Below are 17,591 nucleotides of genomic sequence, written 5' to 3' on the forward strand. Positions count from 1 at the left end.
AAAACTTAATTGGCGCTGTAGACAATCCAGAGTGCAAAAATAGTGGCAAATAACGAATTAATCCTCGTTACGTAGTGGTTCTCGCATTCAGCATCAACAGCTATAGGATACATCCGCTGTTCGATTTGAGGGCCCCCCCGGCACACACCTGGTACCGGACCATCGGATTTTTTTTATATCCAAAGCACGTGAGTACGTTTCATCTTTTCATAGTGAATGTGTATTCGGTTAGTTTCAAGCACTACCAGATAGGCTTGAATTGAAATAACTACAGTGTATGTGTCCATGTGAGTTTGCGATCGATTTTTTATTTATCGTCGTAAACTATCTGTATTGATACTACCAGATAGGTCAACAGATTATCGAAGAAGAATCGTCCTCGTGTTGTTCGCGAGTGAACTTATTGTTAGTAGTGTGCGTTGTGTGTATTGTGTGAATATCAAGAGCACGAGGCATCGGTTGCCGCTGCTTATAACAATTGTATCGACACGCATGCATGTGAACAGTTCAGCTAACGTAAAGCCTCGAATCGAGCTTAGCGTTTTGTTCAAAAATCTATCGGCTTCAGAAGAGAGTTCAGATTCGGAATTATCCGGAGAATATTCGGATATACCTTTACAAGACAGTTCACTTCCTAATGTAGACCAACTCAATATTAACACTATAGAAATGGAACCAACGGAGCAGCTTAAAATTATGAACCAAACGATAGCAGATTTACAAGAAAAAATTGCAGTTTTGACAATCCAGCAAAGCCAACCATCTATCGATGTAGCCAGTTTTTTTCGCATCCCCGACCCTATAAAATCATCCCCGACCCTATAAAATCATTGCCATCATTTGACGGGAATCGCAAACAATTATCCACATGGCTCACCACTACAGAAGAGACACTTAACCTTTTCAAAGGTAGGGTTACTGGTGAGGTTTTAAGATGTACTTAACGGCAGTAATAAATAAAATCGATGGTAAAGCTAGGGTGTTGTAACTTGGTTAGTTAGCTTTAAATTATTATATATTTCTCCTCGGTTTTTACACGTGTATCTTTCCTCGTCGTTACCCTTCTTCTACCCTGTTCCTTTTTCTTCCTCCTCCCACCTAGCAAGACCCCAACCACTCTAGATCTTTCATTCAAGGTTGCTGTACCTCTTGGGTGTGTAAAGCCCGGTTGCTGTACATCTGATGTGTGTGTATCTAAACATCTGAGGTGTATTAAACTCTTCTCGTATGTGTAGCCGGTTGCTGTACATTTGACGTGTGTGTAAATAATATCGGAGGTGTATATAACACTTCTCCCCTTCGTAAAAAAAATTTTTCTCCTGATGCTAAGTTTTGAGAGTTGCAATCTAAAACGTTAACCTGTTGGGAGGTCTACTAACACGAGTTGAGCGCCGAACATTGGGTACTATATTGGTATTGGTTGATTTGATGGGCACTGTACTCGGAGTGTACAAAGGATCAGCTACTGGTACCATTCTAGTTGTAGTAGTAGTACCGCCCGTATCTTCAGATGAAATTCTGGTCGTAGCTGGGGTAACCGTTGTGGGGTGGGAGTGTGGTTGCTCGTTGCTTTCCGCAAGTTCCTCCTCGTTTGATGTTTCCAATTGTCTTCCTCGTAGGTTACTGCCGACCCCAGCTATATGATCGATATGACGTTCCCAGATCCGTCCATCGTCCAATCGTATAGTATATCGAAGTTTACCGACCTTTTCTGAAATGATTCCAAACTTCCATTTAGTCTGTGACAAAAAATCTCTCACACGCACTCTATCACCTTCCCGAAACTGCCGCACTGCAATCTCAGGTTTGTTTGGTATATTGTTTTTGGGTAGTAAAAGATCCAGTCTCGAGCGAATTTGACGTCCAAACACCAGCATTGACGGCGATTTACCAGTAGATGGGTGAATCATTTTCCTGTATGTAAGTAGGATATTGCACAGTTCTTGATTCAGCTGGATTTATAGCACTTTAACGCCTTCAGTTTCTGCTTTATGGTTTGTACGTAACGTTCCGCTTGACCGTTGGTGGCGGGGTGATATGGCGCTCCCATTTTGTGTACAACGCCATTCATTCTCAGAAACTGCTCAAATACAGTCGATGTGAAATGGACTCCATGATCGCTTACAAGGACTGATGGTATACCAAATCTGCTAAATATTTCGCGACACATGTTCTCTGTGTTCTCTGCAGTCGTATTCTTGCAGACTTGCACTTCAGGCCACTTGCTGTATTCGTCTACGTAAATAAAGAAATATGAATCCATGAACGGACCCGCATAGTCCACATGAACCCTCTGGAATGGTGCACTGGGTGTTTCCCAGCAGTGTAGGCTCATTTTTGGTGGTTCGGCACGTACAGACTGACAGTCTGCACAATTGGCTATCATAGCCTCTAGCTCCTTGTCGATGCCCGGCCACCAGCAGAATCCTCTTGCTAAGGATTTAGTACGAGTTACTCCGAAATGAGCAGTATGTAATTCTTGTAGGACACGTTCCCGAAGAGTAGCAGGCACGTAAACTCGGATTCCTCGAAGGAGACATCCTTTCTGCAAGGAAAATTCATTTTGTTCTATTCCGAAACGATCTTTTCCTTCTACCTGTTGACCATGTATAATACCTTGCATTAGTATCTGAAGGGATTTATCTCCCGCAGTAGCACCTTGGAGTATTGCTTCCATTCTTCTTTGCCAAATTGCAGGGGCCGATGCCACACCATACATAAGGCGATTTGGGCGGTACAGGCCACGATGAGTCGATAACGTAAGGATCTCACGATCTTCAGGCGCGACTTCTAGTTGTAAATACGCTTGAACGAGGTCAATTTTGCTGAATTTTGTTCCTCCAGCAAGGGAAGTGAATAATTCGTCCACAGTCGGCAGTGGGTGCTTGTCCACGACGAGGTTAGGGTTCACGGTTTGTTTGTAGTCACCACAAATCCTAACTCGGTTGCCCGATTTCTTTACCGGAACTATAGGTGTTGCCCAATTGCTGGAATCCACCTTCGTAAGCACTCATTCCATCACAAGTTTATTCAGCTCCTCTTCCACTGTTTTCATCAAATTGAAGGGTATTTTCCGTGCCTTAATGAACACCGGTCGTGCGTTTTCCTTTAAGCAAAGGTTTGCTTGCACATTTGAAATTCGACCAATCGAAGAATCAAATACTTGTGGATAACGTTGCAGTAAGGTAGCAACTTTATTCGGTAAAACAGGAGCAGACCCGCTCGCCGAAGGATTAGTACGATCAGAAGAAGCAGGAGCAGCAGCAGAGAAGTATACGTATCCGAAGAAGCAACAGTAGCACGATAAGAAGAATTAGAAGCAGCAGCAGTCGTGCAGTCTGTATAATTAGCAAGTGTATTAATATCGCTCTTTGAAAATATACTGTTCCAATCTAACGTCATCTCTTTAAGCCATTCTCGACCCAATAGTGGATGTTTTTCTGACTCTACGACGTATAATGGCAATTTGAGAATTTTCTCATCCAGCGTCACTGACGCATCGCATATACCCAACACATTGATGCTTGTATTGCAATAGCTTACTAACTATGTGTCACTTTTACGCATTTTTGTCGTAGGGAAGCATCTATTATATAGTGCAACATTAATGATACTGACGGGCGAACCGGTATCGATTTCAAAATTTATCTTTTTCCCATTGACCAAAACGTCCAGCATAAATTTCCGACAGCGCGATAACCCCCCACCGAACAAATATCTCGGATCTGTAAATTGTTTGTTCCTTGGTGGTTAATAGCATAATTTGCGTGTACCGCATGGGGTTTTCTTATCGGCCGTGTGTCGGTTTAGTAGAAGCAGACTTTTTTAAACACACCTTTGCTAAGTGCCCTTGCAGCTTGCAAAAGGAGCACACAGTGCGTTGTGCTTGCACGCATTTGCTAAGTGCGTTTTATCTCCACAACGAAAACAACTAGTACTGGTTGCCGTAGCTTTCTGTTTTGCAATATTTGGCCCTTTGTTATCTCTTCGCGGTTGATGAACTGCATGTAGTTCTTGTCTAGAAGATCCGCCTTCGATCTCCGTTCTTCCCTTCCGCGAGAGCTCCATACTCACAGCAATTTCCAGTGCTCCGTCCAGCGTTAGATCCCGTTTCTCCAGTAGCCGATCACGGATATCGCCACGTTTAATCCCGAAGACCAATTGATTCCGCAACGCCTTCTGCAGATACTCTCCGAAATTGCATGTAACAGCAATCTTTCGAAGGGCTACCAAATATTCTTCGGCGGTCTCTTCCGCAACAGCAGCATCTTTGTCTCCCTGTCGGCGACAATTGAAACGGTAGTTTTCTGCGATTTCATGTGGCTTCGGGCTAAAAAACGTATCTAAGGTTGAAACAATCTCACCGTATGTTTTTTTCCTTGGAGAATCCGGGGCAACTTTATCGCAGATGATGTCGTACGTTTCCGGACCCATGTAATGCAAAAGGAAGTTTTTCTGCATCTGTTCATCTGTTACTCCGTATAGCAGGAATGCGGTTTCCAGCCTCTCTACCCATCGCTTCCATTTTGATTTCCTTTTATCAAATGGGTCAATGGCAAAGTTTGGTGGTGGAACCGGTGCCGATGGTACTGTTGCCGGCACAGATGTTGTTGTTGTAACTTGGTTAGTCGCCAAACTGTTGTAACTTGGTTAGTTAGCTTTAAATTATTATATATTTCTCCTCGGTTTTTACACGTGTATCTTTCCTCGTCGTTACCCTTCTTCTACCCTGTTCCTTTTCTTCCTCCTCCCACCTAGCAAGACCCCAACCGCTCTAGATCTTTCATTCAAGGTTGCTGTACCTCTTGGGTGTGTAAAGCCCGGTTGCTGTACATCTGATGTGTGAGTATCTAAACATCTGAGGTGTATTAAACTCTTCTCGTATGTGTAGCCCGGTTGCTGTACATTTGACGTGTGTGTAAATAATATCGGAGGTGTATATAACATAGGGATATTCTTTGTTTAGCCGGAAGTATCAACGATTTTGAATCATTAAAAGAAATTCTTTTTGATGCATTTGGGGATCGGCAGGAATTGTCGACTTATAAATGTAAATTGTGGCAAAACAAAATGGTCGACGGAATGACAATACAAAAGTACTACCAAAAAACAAAAGAAATAATTCAATGCATTAAAACTATTGCTAAGCAGACCCAAGCTTATAAAGATAACTGGGCTGTAATGATTCAATTTATTGACGAAGATGGATTAGCTGCTTTTATCTCAGGATTGAAAGGAATGTATTTTGGCCATATACAGGCAGCCCGCCCCAAAGACATTGAAGAGGCTTATGCTTTTCTTTGTAAATTTAAATCACACGAAATTACAGAAACCACCCAACCAACAAAAAAATAGTTTCTTTCAAAATAATAGAACAGCTACCACTCAAAAAAGCCATTTTGCTCAAAATCAAAACATCAATAGGGAACCTTATCCACAACCTATGGAAGTGGATAGTTCAATGCGAAGCAGACTCACATTGAATAAAAGAACGATTAATAATTTTGAGGTTGCTTCACAAGATGATAACTCTGCAAATTGTGAACAAAATTTTCACTTGGATTCGCCATCAACCAGCATAACATAAAATACTGTTCTAATTTTTTACCTTACATAAAAGTGAAGGAAAGCAAAACCAACAGGCAAATATATATAGATACAGGAGCAAATAAAAATATTATAAGACCTGGTATTATCAAAAACACAATTAAAACAGAACAAGTGAGTATTAAAAATATTTTTGGTACTAAAATTATTCAAGAAAAAAGCTATTTGTAAGCTTTTAGGCCCAAACATACCAGCACAAACTTATTACATTATAGAATTTCACGATTTTTTTGACGGCATAATAGGTACTGAATTTTTGAGTCAAACAAACACCATCATAGATTTCAAAAACAATGTCGTAGTTATCAACGAAACAAAAATTAGGTTCGAAAAATTATTTTCCTCAAAAAAAAAATTACCACCACACAATATCAATTGAAACCGATCAAAATGGTGATTGGTGTGTGCCAACTTTTGAAAATTTATCAGAAAATATAATTATAGAACCTGGGTATATTCTTCTGTAGATAATAAAACTTTCGTTAAAGTATTATCTACCAGTAAAACAACTCCCCACATACCTAAATTGAACTTGACTGTAAATAATTTCGAAACATTAACCCCTATTCCATCGGCTTGTAATGACATTCCAACTAAAAAAATAATCGAAACATTAATAAGAACAGATCATCTATCATTTTACGAGAAATCGAAATTGTTCGAAACTGTCATCAAAAACCATAACGTCCTTTTGAAATTAAATGAAAAACTAACTAGTACTACAATAATTAAACATAAAATAAACACTACCGATGACTTGCCTGTTTATACTAAAACATACCGCTACCCATGTCTATAAGCAAGATGTTGAAACCCAAATCAGGGATATGCTCGACTCTGGCATTATTCAACCTTCAACAAGTCCTTATTCATCACCAATTTGGGTGGTGCAAAAGAAAATGGATGCATCTGGGAAAAAGAAAGTACGGGTTGTCATAGACTACAGGAAATTAAATGACAAAACGATAAACAATAAGTTTCCAATGCCAGAAATTGAAGATATTCTTGATAGCTTAGGTAAATCACAATACTTCACGATATTAGATCTGAAATCTGGGTTTCACCAAATTGAGATGCACCCTGAGCATCAAGAAAAAAACTGCTTCCTCGACAAGCCATGGCCATTTTGAATTTACTAGAATGCCATTCGGGCTGAAAAATGCGCCAGCTACATTTCAACGTGCCATGAATAACATTTTAGCTGAGCTTATTGGCAAAATCTGTTATGTTTACTTGGACGATATCGTAATTGTAGGAACAAATTTAGAAGATCACTTGGAAAACGTCTCAACAGTACTCGGAAGATTGGCACAAGTTAATTTAAAAATACAGCTAGACAAATGCGAATTCCTAAAAAGGGAGACCGAATTTCTTGGTCATATAATATCTCCTGATGGTATAAGACCAAACCCCGAAAAAGTGAAAAAAATATTGGACTGGCCTATACCTTCCAATGAAAAACAAATCCGACAATTTCTTGGATTATCAGGATATTATCGTCGTTTCATCAAAGATTATTCAAAAATTACTAAGCATTTAACTAAATACTTAAAAAAAGATCAGACTATTAATATCAATGACCCGGAGTATATCGATTCATTTTCCAAATTAAAAGAAACAATAGCATCAGACCAAATACTAGCATATCCGGATTTCAATTTACCTTTCGTTCTTACCACCGACGCAAGTGATTTTGCTGTTGGTGCGGTACTTTCGCAAATACAAAACAAAGTTGAAAGGCCCATTGCCTTTGCCAGTAGGACATTAAATAAGGCAGAAATTAATTACTCTACTATAGAAAAGGAGGCACTAGCAATAATTTGGGCAATCCGCAAATACAAAGCTTATCTTTATGGAAATGAGTTCAAACTTTTCACTGAAACCTCTAACGTTTATTAAAACCTCTATCAAAAATAATAGAATCTTAAATTGGAGACTAGAATTAGAAAATTATCAATATTCTGTAGAATACAAAGAGGGAAGAGCTAATGTTGTAGCAGATACTCTTAGTAGAAAAACTGAAAATACGAACGAAATTAATTCAACCAATACAACAATTTTAGCTACAAATCATTCAGGAAGTACGTCAGACGACTTTTATATTAAATCTAGCGAAAGGCCATTAAATTACTACCGCAATCAAATAGTTTTTGAATTAGCTGCTCAACATGAAGATTTGATAGAAATACCATTTCCAAATTACAAAAGAACCATTATACGTAGAACCGACTACGATGAATCAAAGATAACAGACATATTACGTAAATTCCATAACGGGAAACAAACGGCCATTCTTGCTCCACAAAACCTAATACAAATAATCCAAAACTCTTATAAAAATCATTTTTGCTGCAGCGGTTACATCGTTATGACACACTCCCTAGTCAAAGATGTGGTATCCGTTGAAGAGCAAAACCAGCTAATAACAAGAGAACACGAGAGAGCTCACCGAGGTATACACGAAATCGAAAATCAGATGAAGAGGTCATACTTTTTCCCAAAGATGCATGATCGAATCAAATCTGCTGTCAACGCGTGCCCTGTGTGCAACATGCACAAATACGAACGAAAGCCGTATAACATCAAGATCTCACCGAGGCCAGCCACCGATAAACCGATGGAGCGTGTTCATATGGATATATTTTCCATAAACTCGAAAAGCTTCCTTTCATTAGCAGATTCGTTCTCAAAATTTGCGCAAATGATTCCTATAGATACAAAAAACCTGGTGGACGTAAAGAATGCGTAGCCAAATATTTTAGTACTTTTGGGATTCTATTACAAATAATTACCGATCACGAAACAACGTTCAGATCTATCCAACTTACAAATTTCTTATGCAATTTAGGTTGCTCGCTGACATACGCATCGTCATCAGAGAGCAATGGCCAAGTATAAAATACGCACTCAACAATAATAGAAATTTATAAAACAAACAAACAAACATAAATTCGTGGACATGGACACAGAAGCGCTTATACCAATAGCAGTTTCATTATACAAAGCAACTGTCCACTCAGCTACTGGGTATACGCCGAACGAAATATTGTTCAATCAAACAAATGAAATGAGGCCCATAACTATACACGAACAAGCGGAAAAAATATTTGCGAATGCGAAAACTAATATTGAACGATCTAGGCAAAACCAAATGAAAGGAAATATTAGAAAAGAAACTCCACCTTTGATTCGAGAAGGTCAAGAAGTTTATGTAAAACCTAACATAAGAAAAAAATTAGACCCTAGAGCAAGAAATACAACAGTAAACAATGTAACAGATAGAACTTTTGAGAATTCGAGACACATAAAGCGACATAAAAATAAGATTCATCGTATTAGGTCATAGTAATACGTCCGGGGACGTCCGTCTTTTCCCCCCGTGACGAATTATGTGGTATAACCATTATTAACCTTGGGACTGGTATAACGGTGATACGCGTGGCTGTAGTGACAGCTTTGTGACGGTGACATTCGATCGAGAGACGATCTGATAACTCTTTTTTTCCGTAATCTCCCGAGCAGTACAGACGGACGAGATAGTTAGGATAGTTAGGAGTTAGGATTTAGGTTATGTTAGGATAAGTTAAGTTATTTGTAAATTGTGTAACTAAAAACTTAATTATATAATATATAAATATATCTATATATATATATATTATATATATATATATATATATAATATATATATATATATATATATATATATATATATATATATATATTATATATATATATATATATATATATATATATATTATATATATATATATTATATATATATATCCCGGGAAATTGGGTGCCTGAACGTCGGGGGGGCAACCCGACGCTAAACAAAACGGTCACGTGGGCGCGGGGCCAGTCACCCAGTCCCATGAATCAACGACTACGGAAAGCCACAGAAGTTTTCGAAACGGACATCCCGATACCGACCATACGCAATGCCCCCGGACTACTCTGAAAATGGGCTCATGGAACGTACGCACTCTAAGCGAAGCCGGAGCCTTGAAAAAACTTGATGATGCCCTAGCCACACTGAGCATGGACCTCGTAGCTCTACAAGAGATTCGGTGGCTAGGGAACGGTGTGCACAACAGGCGTGGTAAGCATTGCTACGACATTTACTACAGCTGCCACGACCGCCACCGCGTGCTCGGAACGGGTTTCGCCGTAGGTCCCCGGTTGAAACCCGCAATCATGGATTTCAAGGCTATAAACGATAGGCTATGCACCCTGCGCATGCGAGGCAAATTCTTTAATATAAGCCTCATAAACGTTCACGCCCCTACCGAAGATAACGAGGAAGAGGAGAAGGACCTTTTTTACGGCCGCCTCCCTAGAATCGTAGATGCGTGCCCCAGGCATGACCTCATAATCATCCTGGGGGACTTCACGCAAAAGTCGGTAGGGAGCCAATGTACCGCCAATACACTGGCTGTCACAGTCTGCATGAGCACAGTAATGATAATGGTAGTAGATTGGTCCAGTTCGCCGCAGCGAACAATCTGGTTGTAGGAAGTACCAAATTTGCGCGCAAAAAAATCCACAAAATTACATGGGCGCACCGGGTGGAGAATCCTTCAACCAACGGGTCGGAGTCGCTTATGCTTTCTCGCACCTACTGATCTATCGGGTCGACCCGAACTCGCTGCACCCTCGGGTCAAACTGAACCTACCGTGGCCAGACCCGACCGAACTCGCTGCACCAACGGATCGGAGTCGCTTATGCTTTCTTGCACCTACCGGAGTCGTTGCACCTACTTGTACCCTTCTGGTCAACGACTCCGGGTCGCTTACGGATGGCTCCGACCCGATAGGTTCGGGTCGACCCGCCCATCACTAGTATATACATATAAATATTAAGATTAAAATTGATGAAGCCAAGCTCAGTGATTGACGCGAGTCTTATTATTTTATTCTCGAGGATCGTAGCCTTCTTTCTCAACAAAGCGCGGAACATTCTCTTCCGCAATCATGCACTGGAATCTTACTACCATCGCTCTCTGTCGCTTCGGCGACCAATCCAGCATACCAGCGTACAATGGTGCCAATTTATTCTCCTCCCCAGCCGATCGCAATTCCATAGCAGTTTGAGAAACATTCGTTAGCGCCGCCAACACTTCCTCATTGTATTTCAAATTGGCTTCATGCCAACGACGCTTGGGAGCAACGGACGCAGTCTGAGGAGGGGGAGTTGGTGGTTTGGCTGGCTGCTGGCTGGTTGGCTGACTGGTGCAGACTGATCACATGTAGAAGCAGCCATGATGATGACATCTTCAAGCATAGGAGTGTCGGTGGATCGCTGAGGTGAGCTGATGTTTCTTACTGGTAGCGTGTTGTCTTCCAACTAAAAACGAAAAGAACGTTACTAAAATAGTTCTATCTTACAATAATCCTTCAAAATGTTTCTTACCGTATCCATCCTTGCGCCACCGTCTGTAGTTGCTTGGAGGAATGTCATTGCTTCATAAGCGAACTACTTGGGTCGATCAACCTCGGCAGATCCTGAAATATGAACAAAAAGTTTAAAATGTTTGTAATAAAAAATCAAATAAAGATCAATAAGGATAAATTAGTGATACTTTACCAGAACCGGTCACAAGGCTGCTCTCATAGAGCTTCTTTTAGTGCCTGTAGGATCCGTGGAGTGACCGCCACTTCTCTCGTACAGTGGCGGTTGGAATTTGAAGATCTTGCCCAATCGTCTCCCAAGCATCGAGTTGCTTGTTACGGTTTTTATAATTGGTATCGCTCCTGTCCCAAAGGCACTTATTTTTTTCCACACTGCTTATTAAATTCAGCACAATTTCTTGTGGCATTTCAATAGTCTGAAATATCATTAAAAATTCGAATTAATAAATATGTCTACCCTTTTCTAATTCTAATAAATCTGAGCCGAAAGTTACTGACAACTGATGATCAAACAATACTACCAAATGATGATAATGCATACATATACAAGCCATTGATTAATTGATGCTATGAATAAGATTAGCAAGTGAAATTCGTGACACTAAAGCGAGATTACAAATCATGCTACAATAAAGATACAGTGACAGGTACAAAAGCTAATACACTAAAAGCAATCATAGACAAAAATACATATACATTGCAATCCAATGTTCAATACCTTGAATGCTACTTCTTGTAGCGTTTCTTTTCGATTAGAGGCCATTGTTTGATCCCCCGCTGCGCAAAGCGATCGAAAACTTGTCAGCTACTCGCTCCATGTAGCTAGAGAGCAAAAACCAATAACGATAAAGCGAGGTGAAAGGGAAAAGAGAGAAGAAAGAGAACGTGGGTGTGAACAATTTTTCGGCCATTATCATTTTTGCGCCAACACGGTCGCGTACCGGAGCTTTTTAGTCAAAAAGAGATAAACACATACAGCGCGCTCTCTCGAAATACCGTAAACGCTTCAACCGATCAAGAGCTTCGATCGGTTCTTCGGACATTTCTGCTCGCTTTCTCGATCGGTTTCGACGGAAAGCGAGCTAGAAAGCGAGCTCAAAAACTGCTCGATTTTGTTGTGCGGGCCGGCAAATCGCATTCGTCATGGGCACACGTTTGTGTTTTCACTAATGGAGCAGACGATTGGAATTGATGGTCCCAAAATATTGTGCACAGCCGTGTCTGTGAGCTATACTTACCTTCTTTTTTTCTATATTTCCACCAATAAAACTCATGTTTTGGGCCATCTTCTTGCAGACACCTATTAAAAAACAACATTAGAAACTATTTTCATGGATTTAAATCAATAAAAACATCTTACTATGATAATTTTTTCTCTTCACTAAACACACAAGCTTCCGTCCAAACAATCCGGTAAACATGTAAACAAAATGGTAATGACAGTTCAAGAGCTACCGCGCGAGACGAGTAGCTCTGTTGCTCTGTTTGTAAAATTGAGCTACTTTTTGTTGCGCGCGACGTTGTCGCTGTATGTCTATTTGGACGGTGTCGCTGACGAAAATATATAATATTTGTACTAGCCCGGTAGTGGTTCGCCACCCCCTACTAGTTTGACTCCTCTGGTCTAACGATGTGCCACTCTCAGGAGGCTAGGATGAGAGAGAGAGGCTTAACGTGGCAGAATGGCATGTTGGAAGGAGAGGGCAAGCTAGGAATGAGCGAACGGCTAGGATCGGTTCAACGGCGCGCCGCTCTCGAATTGCTCTTTTTGGAAGAGCAATGCCCGAGATGCGCGCGTAAGCGTATCCTATCTTGCTTACGGAAGTAAGCGACAATAGAGAGCATAGGAAGTAATAAGGGATAAGCGTAGGAGCGTTAGGATTAATTTGTATTAATTAATAGTAAGAAATGAATCGAATTATGTGAAATTAGGAAATTGAAGTTGGGTCATACAATTATTTAAGGATTAGTAAGGTAGAATTTTAGGTTTAATTAATTAATAAGGAAACTAAGTTAGTTTAGGAAGTAAATAAAAATGTTAGGCTGGCCTTCTCACGTAATTGTAAATTACGCATCGCTACAATAGCACGCATTGCGAGAAGGGCTCGCGAATTAAAAATGAACAATAAATTGAACTTCTCACAGCCAATGAAATAAGCCTTATTTATTTGGTTGGCTTTGGGATCGAAAGGATCAGAGTTGCTTCCAATCGTCCTCGCTTCGACGAGAGCACCGTTACGGGTTAATTGCCCTGACGTGCTGGGAACATTGGTGGCTCCAGAGAGGAAAGTAACTCTACCTTAAGACCCAGAGCAAGAGAAGGTTCCGAGCCAGCCGGAGGACGCCATTCCCGGCACGGAAGGAAGGAAGGACGAGCCAGCCGGAGGACCCCATTCCCGGCACGAGCCAGCCGGAGGACGCCATTCCCGGCACGGAAGGAAGGAAGGACGAGCCAGCCGGAGGACCCCATTCCCGGCACGAGCCAGCCGGAGGACGCCATTCTCGGCCAACGAGGAAGAAGGGCCACCCGCCCAAGCCGCTATCCGGAGGACGCCATTCCCGGCCAGCGCAGTGAAGTGAAAGCCGGAGGAAGCCATTCCCGGCCAACGAGGAAGGAAGAAGGGCCACCCGCCCAAGCCGCTATCCGGGGGACGCCATTCCCGGCCAGCGCAGTAAAGTGAAGTGCAGTAAAGTGAAAGCCGGAGGAAGCCATTCCCGGCCAACGAGGAAGGAAGAAGGGCCACCCGCCCAAGCCGCTATCCGGAGGACGCCATTCCCGGCCAGCGCAGTGAAGTGAAGTGCAGTGAAGTGAAAGCCGGAGGAAGCCATTCCCGGCCAACGAGGAAGGAAGAAGGGCCACCCGTCCAAGCCGCTATCCGGAGGACGCCATTCCCGGCCAGCGCAGTGAAGTGAAGTGCAGTGAAGTGAAAGCCGGAGGAAGCCATTCCCGGCCAACGAGGAAGAAGGGCCACCCGCCCAAGCCGCTATCCGGAGGACGCCATTCCCGGTTAATGCAGTGAAGTGAAAGCCGGAGGAAGCCATTCCCGGCCAACGAGGAAGGAAGAAGGGCCACCCGCCCGAGCAGCAACCGGAGGACGCCATTCCCGGTCAAGTGAGAAGTGCAACAGCAGCAGGAGAGCAGCAGCAGCAGAGCAGCAGTAGCAGAGCAGCGGTAGCAGAGCAGCGGTAGCAGAGCAGCGGTAGCAGAGCAGCGGTAGCAGAGCAGCGGTAGCAGAGCAGCGGTAGCAGAGCAGCGGCAGCGTAACGTCAACATTGTTGCAAGCCTAGTAACACCAGCGAAGCGTAATACTGCGAAATCGTGAGTAAAATGGCCAATTCTAAGGAGAAAATTGTACTTTTTGAGGGAGGAGAAGAAAATGAGTTAGGGCATTTAAGGGAGGAGATAGTCAAAATGAAGGAAGATCGCGCGGAAATGCTGCGAGTTATAGAAATGCAGGTCGAAATGCAAAAGCGACTCGAAACCAAGATAAGCGACTTGGAGGAAACGAACCCCAATATTGCTAGACTAGCTGCGCAAATGCTAGAGCTACAAACAGAATTAAAAAAGCAGAAAAGAGATAAACCACAAAAACGCGAGACGCTAGAAGGGAATGTTGCATCGACAAGCGCATCGGCAAACAACTCTAGCTCGGTTTCCGAAGTGCTTATCAGGTGAATGGTTGACGCATTGAAGGAACGCGCAACAAAGGACTCTTTGATGGAGCTTCCGATTTTCGACGGGGATTTTAAAAAATGGACGCATTTTAAATCCATTTATGATAAAACTTCTTCGGAAGAAAAAAATTTCCGATTTGGAAAATCTAACTCGCCTACAAAGATCATTAAAGGGGGAAGACGCTACGTGCGTAGGCGGATTAATGCTCGATGCGCAGAACGTCGATTTAATTATAAAGCGTCTAGAGCAAGAATTTGGAGCGCCAGATTTGATTTACAACGCGCTGTTGAAGGAATTAATGAACGTAGAGAATCCTACAATGCAAAGGCCGAAGTCAATCACAGCTTTCATGCACGCCTTAAACAACCTTGTGGTGAACATGGTAACGCTAGATCAAGAAGAATACCTCAACGACCAACGCCTCTTGAAAGACTTAGCACAAAGACTTCCACCTAATATAAATGAAAGGTGGTACATGCACCTCCTAGATGATAATAGAAAAACTGGGAAAAATAAGAAGAAAAACATTGAAAGATTTTGCCACAAGGTTGAAGCCTACGGAAGAGTTAGCAATAATGCTAACAGCCGAAACCACTAATAAACAAGACAATTCTCAAAGGCTCCCACATAATATTCAATCTGTCAATCGCGATACTCGACCGCAGCAACGAAACAACTCTTATAACAATCCACCTCCTAGATCTCGATTTAGATGCCTCATTTGTGGCTATGATCACAGAGCCACTGATTGCCAAGAATTTAAAAATATGCCAATAGAATGAAGATGGGAAACCGTGAGACGTATGCGCATCTGTGTTAACTGTTGCAATCAAACTAACCACGATGCACATAGTTGTTATTTGCCTCCGCAATGCAGGCAATATGGTTGTCGGGGAAGACACCACACCTTGCTCCATCGCATTTCAATCCAGAATCCAACTACACCGGTACGCACGGAAAATTTAAACATTCACAAGGAACCGAATTACCTGAAATATACTTTCAAATTATATCTGTGACCATTCGCCACGGGGATAATGAACTTGAGACCTTTGCCTTTATGGACTCAGGGTCTTCCGCAAGCTTGATTTTACGCGATCTCAAAGAAGAACTGCAAGTGGAGGGATCATCTCGGCCATTTTCTTTGGCTTGGAGAAACGGATCCATTCAGGAGGAACCAGGCAGCCAAACTGTGTCCATTTTGATTAAGGACCAGTCTGAAAAATTTATTAACCTTGATGGCCTGAGAACAGTAGAGTCAATGGAGCTACCAAAACAAACCGTTGATGGAGCAGCGCTTAAAAGAAAATATCGGCATTTAAAGGGAATTGATTTAGCAAGCTATCGCGATGGACTACCCAAAATAATTATCGGATTACCACATGCTCACCTCATGTGTGCATTACGCACCAAATTAGGACGTGCGGGAGGACCAATAGCTATGCAGACCCACCTGGGGTGGGTATTACTAGGAGCAAGTAGTTCAAAATCAAAACAGGAAAGATTGTTTTCTCTCATGGAGAATGGCAAAGAAGAAAAAACAATGGCGGATCTAATGAAAGGGTATTTTTCTACCGAAGAGTTCGGTGTTAAGCTCGTCACCAACTTGCCTCAATCAAAAGAAGAAGAGAGAGCAAAAATACTAATGAAGGAAACATTAAATAAAACGAAGAACGGGTATGAAATATGTCTACTATGGAAGAGAGATGAGATCAGACTTCCGGAAAGCTTCGCTCAAGCACTAAGAAGACTGCAATGTTTAGAAAGGAAAATGGAAAGAGACGCGATACTAAAGAAATGGTATCACGAAGAGATAGCTGCATATTGTCAAAAGGGATACGCTCAAGCGATCGAAGGGAACAATCTATTGAAAGATGAACATAACCCCAAACTAAATTACATACCGCACTTTGCTATAATAAATTACAACAAGCCCAAACCTAAACCGAGACTTGTATTTGATGCTGCAGCAAAAATAATGGCATATCACTTAATTCACAATTGCTGTCCGGACCTGATGCAGTTGCATCTCTTTTCGGCATACTGATCCGCTTTAGAGAGGGACGCGTGGGCATTTCAGGTGACATCAAGGAAATGTTTCACCAAGTGGGCATAAGGCAGGAGGACCAGTGTGCTCAAAGATTTCTTTATCGTAGCAACCCAAATGATAAACCACAAATTTTCGAAATGAAGGTAATGACCTTCGGGGCAACATGCTCCCCCGCATGCGCCCAGTTCGTTAAGAACTAAAATGCAGCACTTTTCAAACGAGGTATCCGGAAGCAGCGATTGCAATTGTCCGCAACCATTATGTAGATGATTATCTAGACAGTTTCGATTCCGATGAATTGGCGATCAAGAGAACAAAGGAAGTGATAAAGATACACGATGAAGCGAAATTCTATATCAGAAATTTTTTATCGAACTCAGTTAAAGTATTAGAAAGTCTACCTAAAGAGAGAGTGAGTGACTCCAACCTGATGAAAATATGTGAATCAGACAACACATACGATAAAATCCTCGGTCAGTGGTGGGATAGAGAAAGGTACTCACTTAAGTATATAATAAAAGGCTTAATAGAAACAGGAGGGAATGCCACTAAAAGAATATTACTATCAAACACAATGAAATTTACGACCCCTTGGGATTAATTGCTAATTACGTGGTGGAATCAAAAATATTAATGCAAGACATCTGGAGGCACAGATTGGATTGAGATGATAAGTTGCCGGCGGAGCTGCAAAGGAGATGGCAGGAATGGGTGGTAAGGATGAAGGAAGTGGAGACAATTAACATTCCCAGATGCTACTCATCGGCATCAGAGGTGCTAAGGCGTGAGCTTCACGTATTTGTAGACGCATCTGAAAAGGCGTTTGCAGCAGTGGCGTATTTACGCACC

General features: G+C 41.9%; 1 protein-coding gene across 1 annotated transcript; it reads right to left on the reverse strand.

Moving 5' to 3' along the window:
* Window positions 1-1,225: 1,225 nt before the first annotated feature.
* Window positions 1,226-1,906, reverse strand: LOC121597106. The gene is made up of 2 exons (XM_041922646.1): window positions 1,775-1,906; window positions 1,226-1,711 (listed from the first exon to the last, which is right to left on the reverse strand). The coding sequence occupies exons 1-2, from the start codon at window positions 1,875-1,877 to the stop codon at window positions 1,347-1,349; spliced, it is 468 nt and encodes a 155-aa protein (XP_041778580.1). The 5' UTR covers window positions 1,878-1,906; the 3' UTR covers window positions 1,226-1,346.
* Window positions 1,907-17,591: the final 15,685 nt, after the last annotated feature.

The sequence above is a fragment of the Anopheles merus genome, chromosome X (genome assembly GCF_017562075.2).
Source record: "Anopheles merus strain MAF chromosome X, AmerM5.1, whole genome shotgun sequence".
Classification (NCBI taxonomy): Eukaryota; Metazoa; Arthropoda; class Insecta; order Diptera; family Culicidae; genus Anopheles; species Anopheles merus.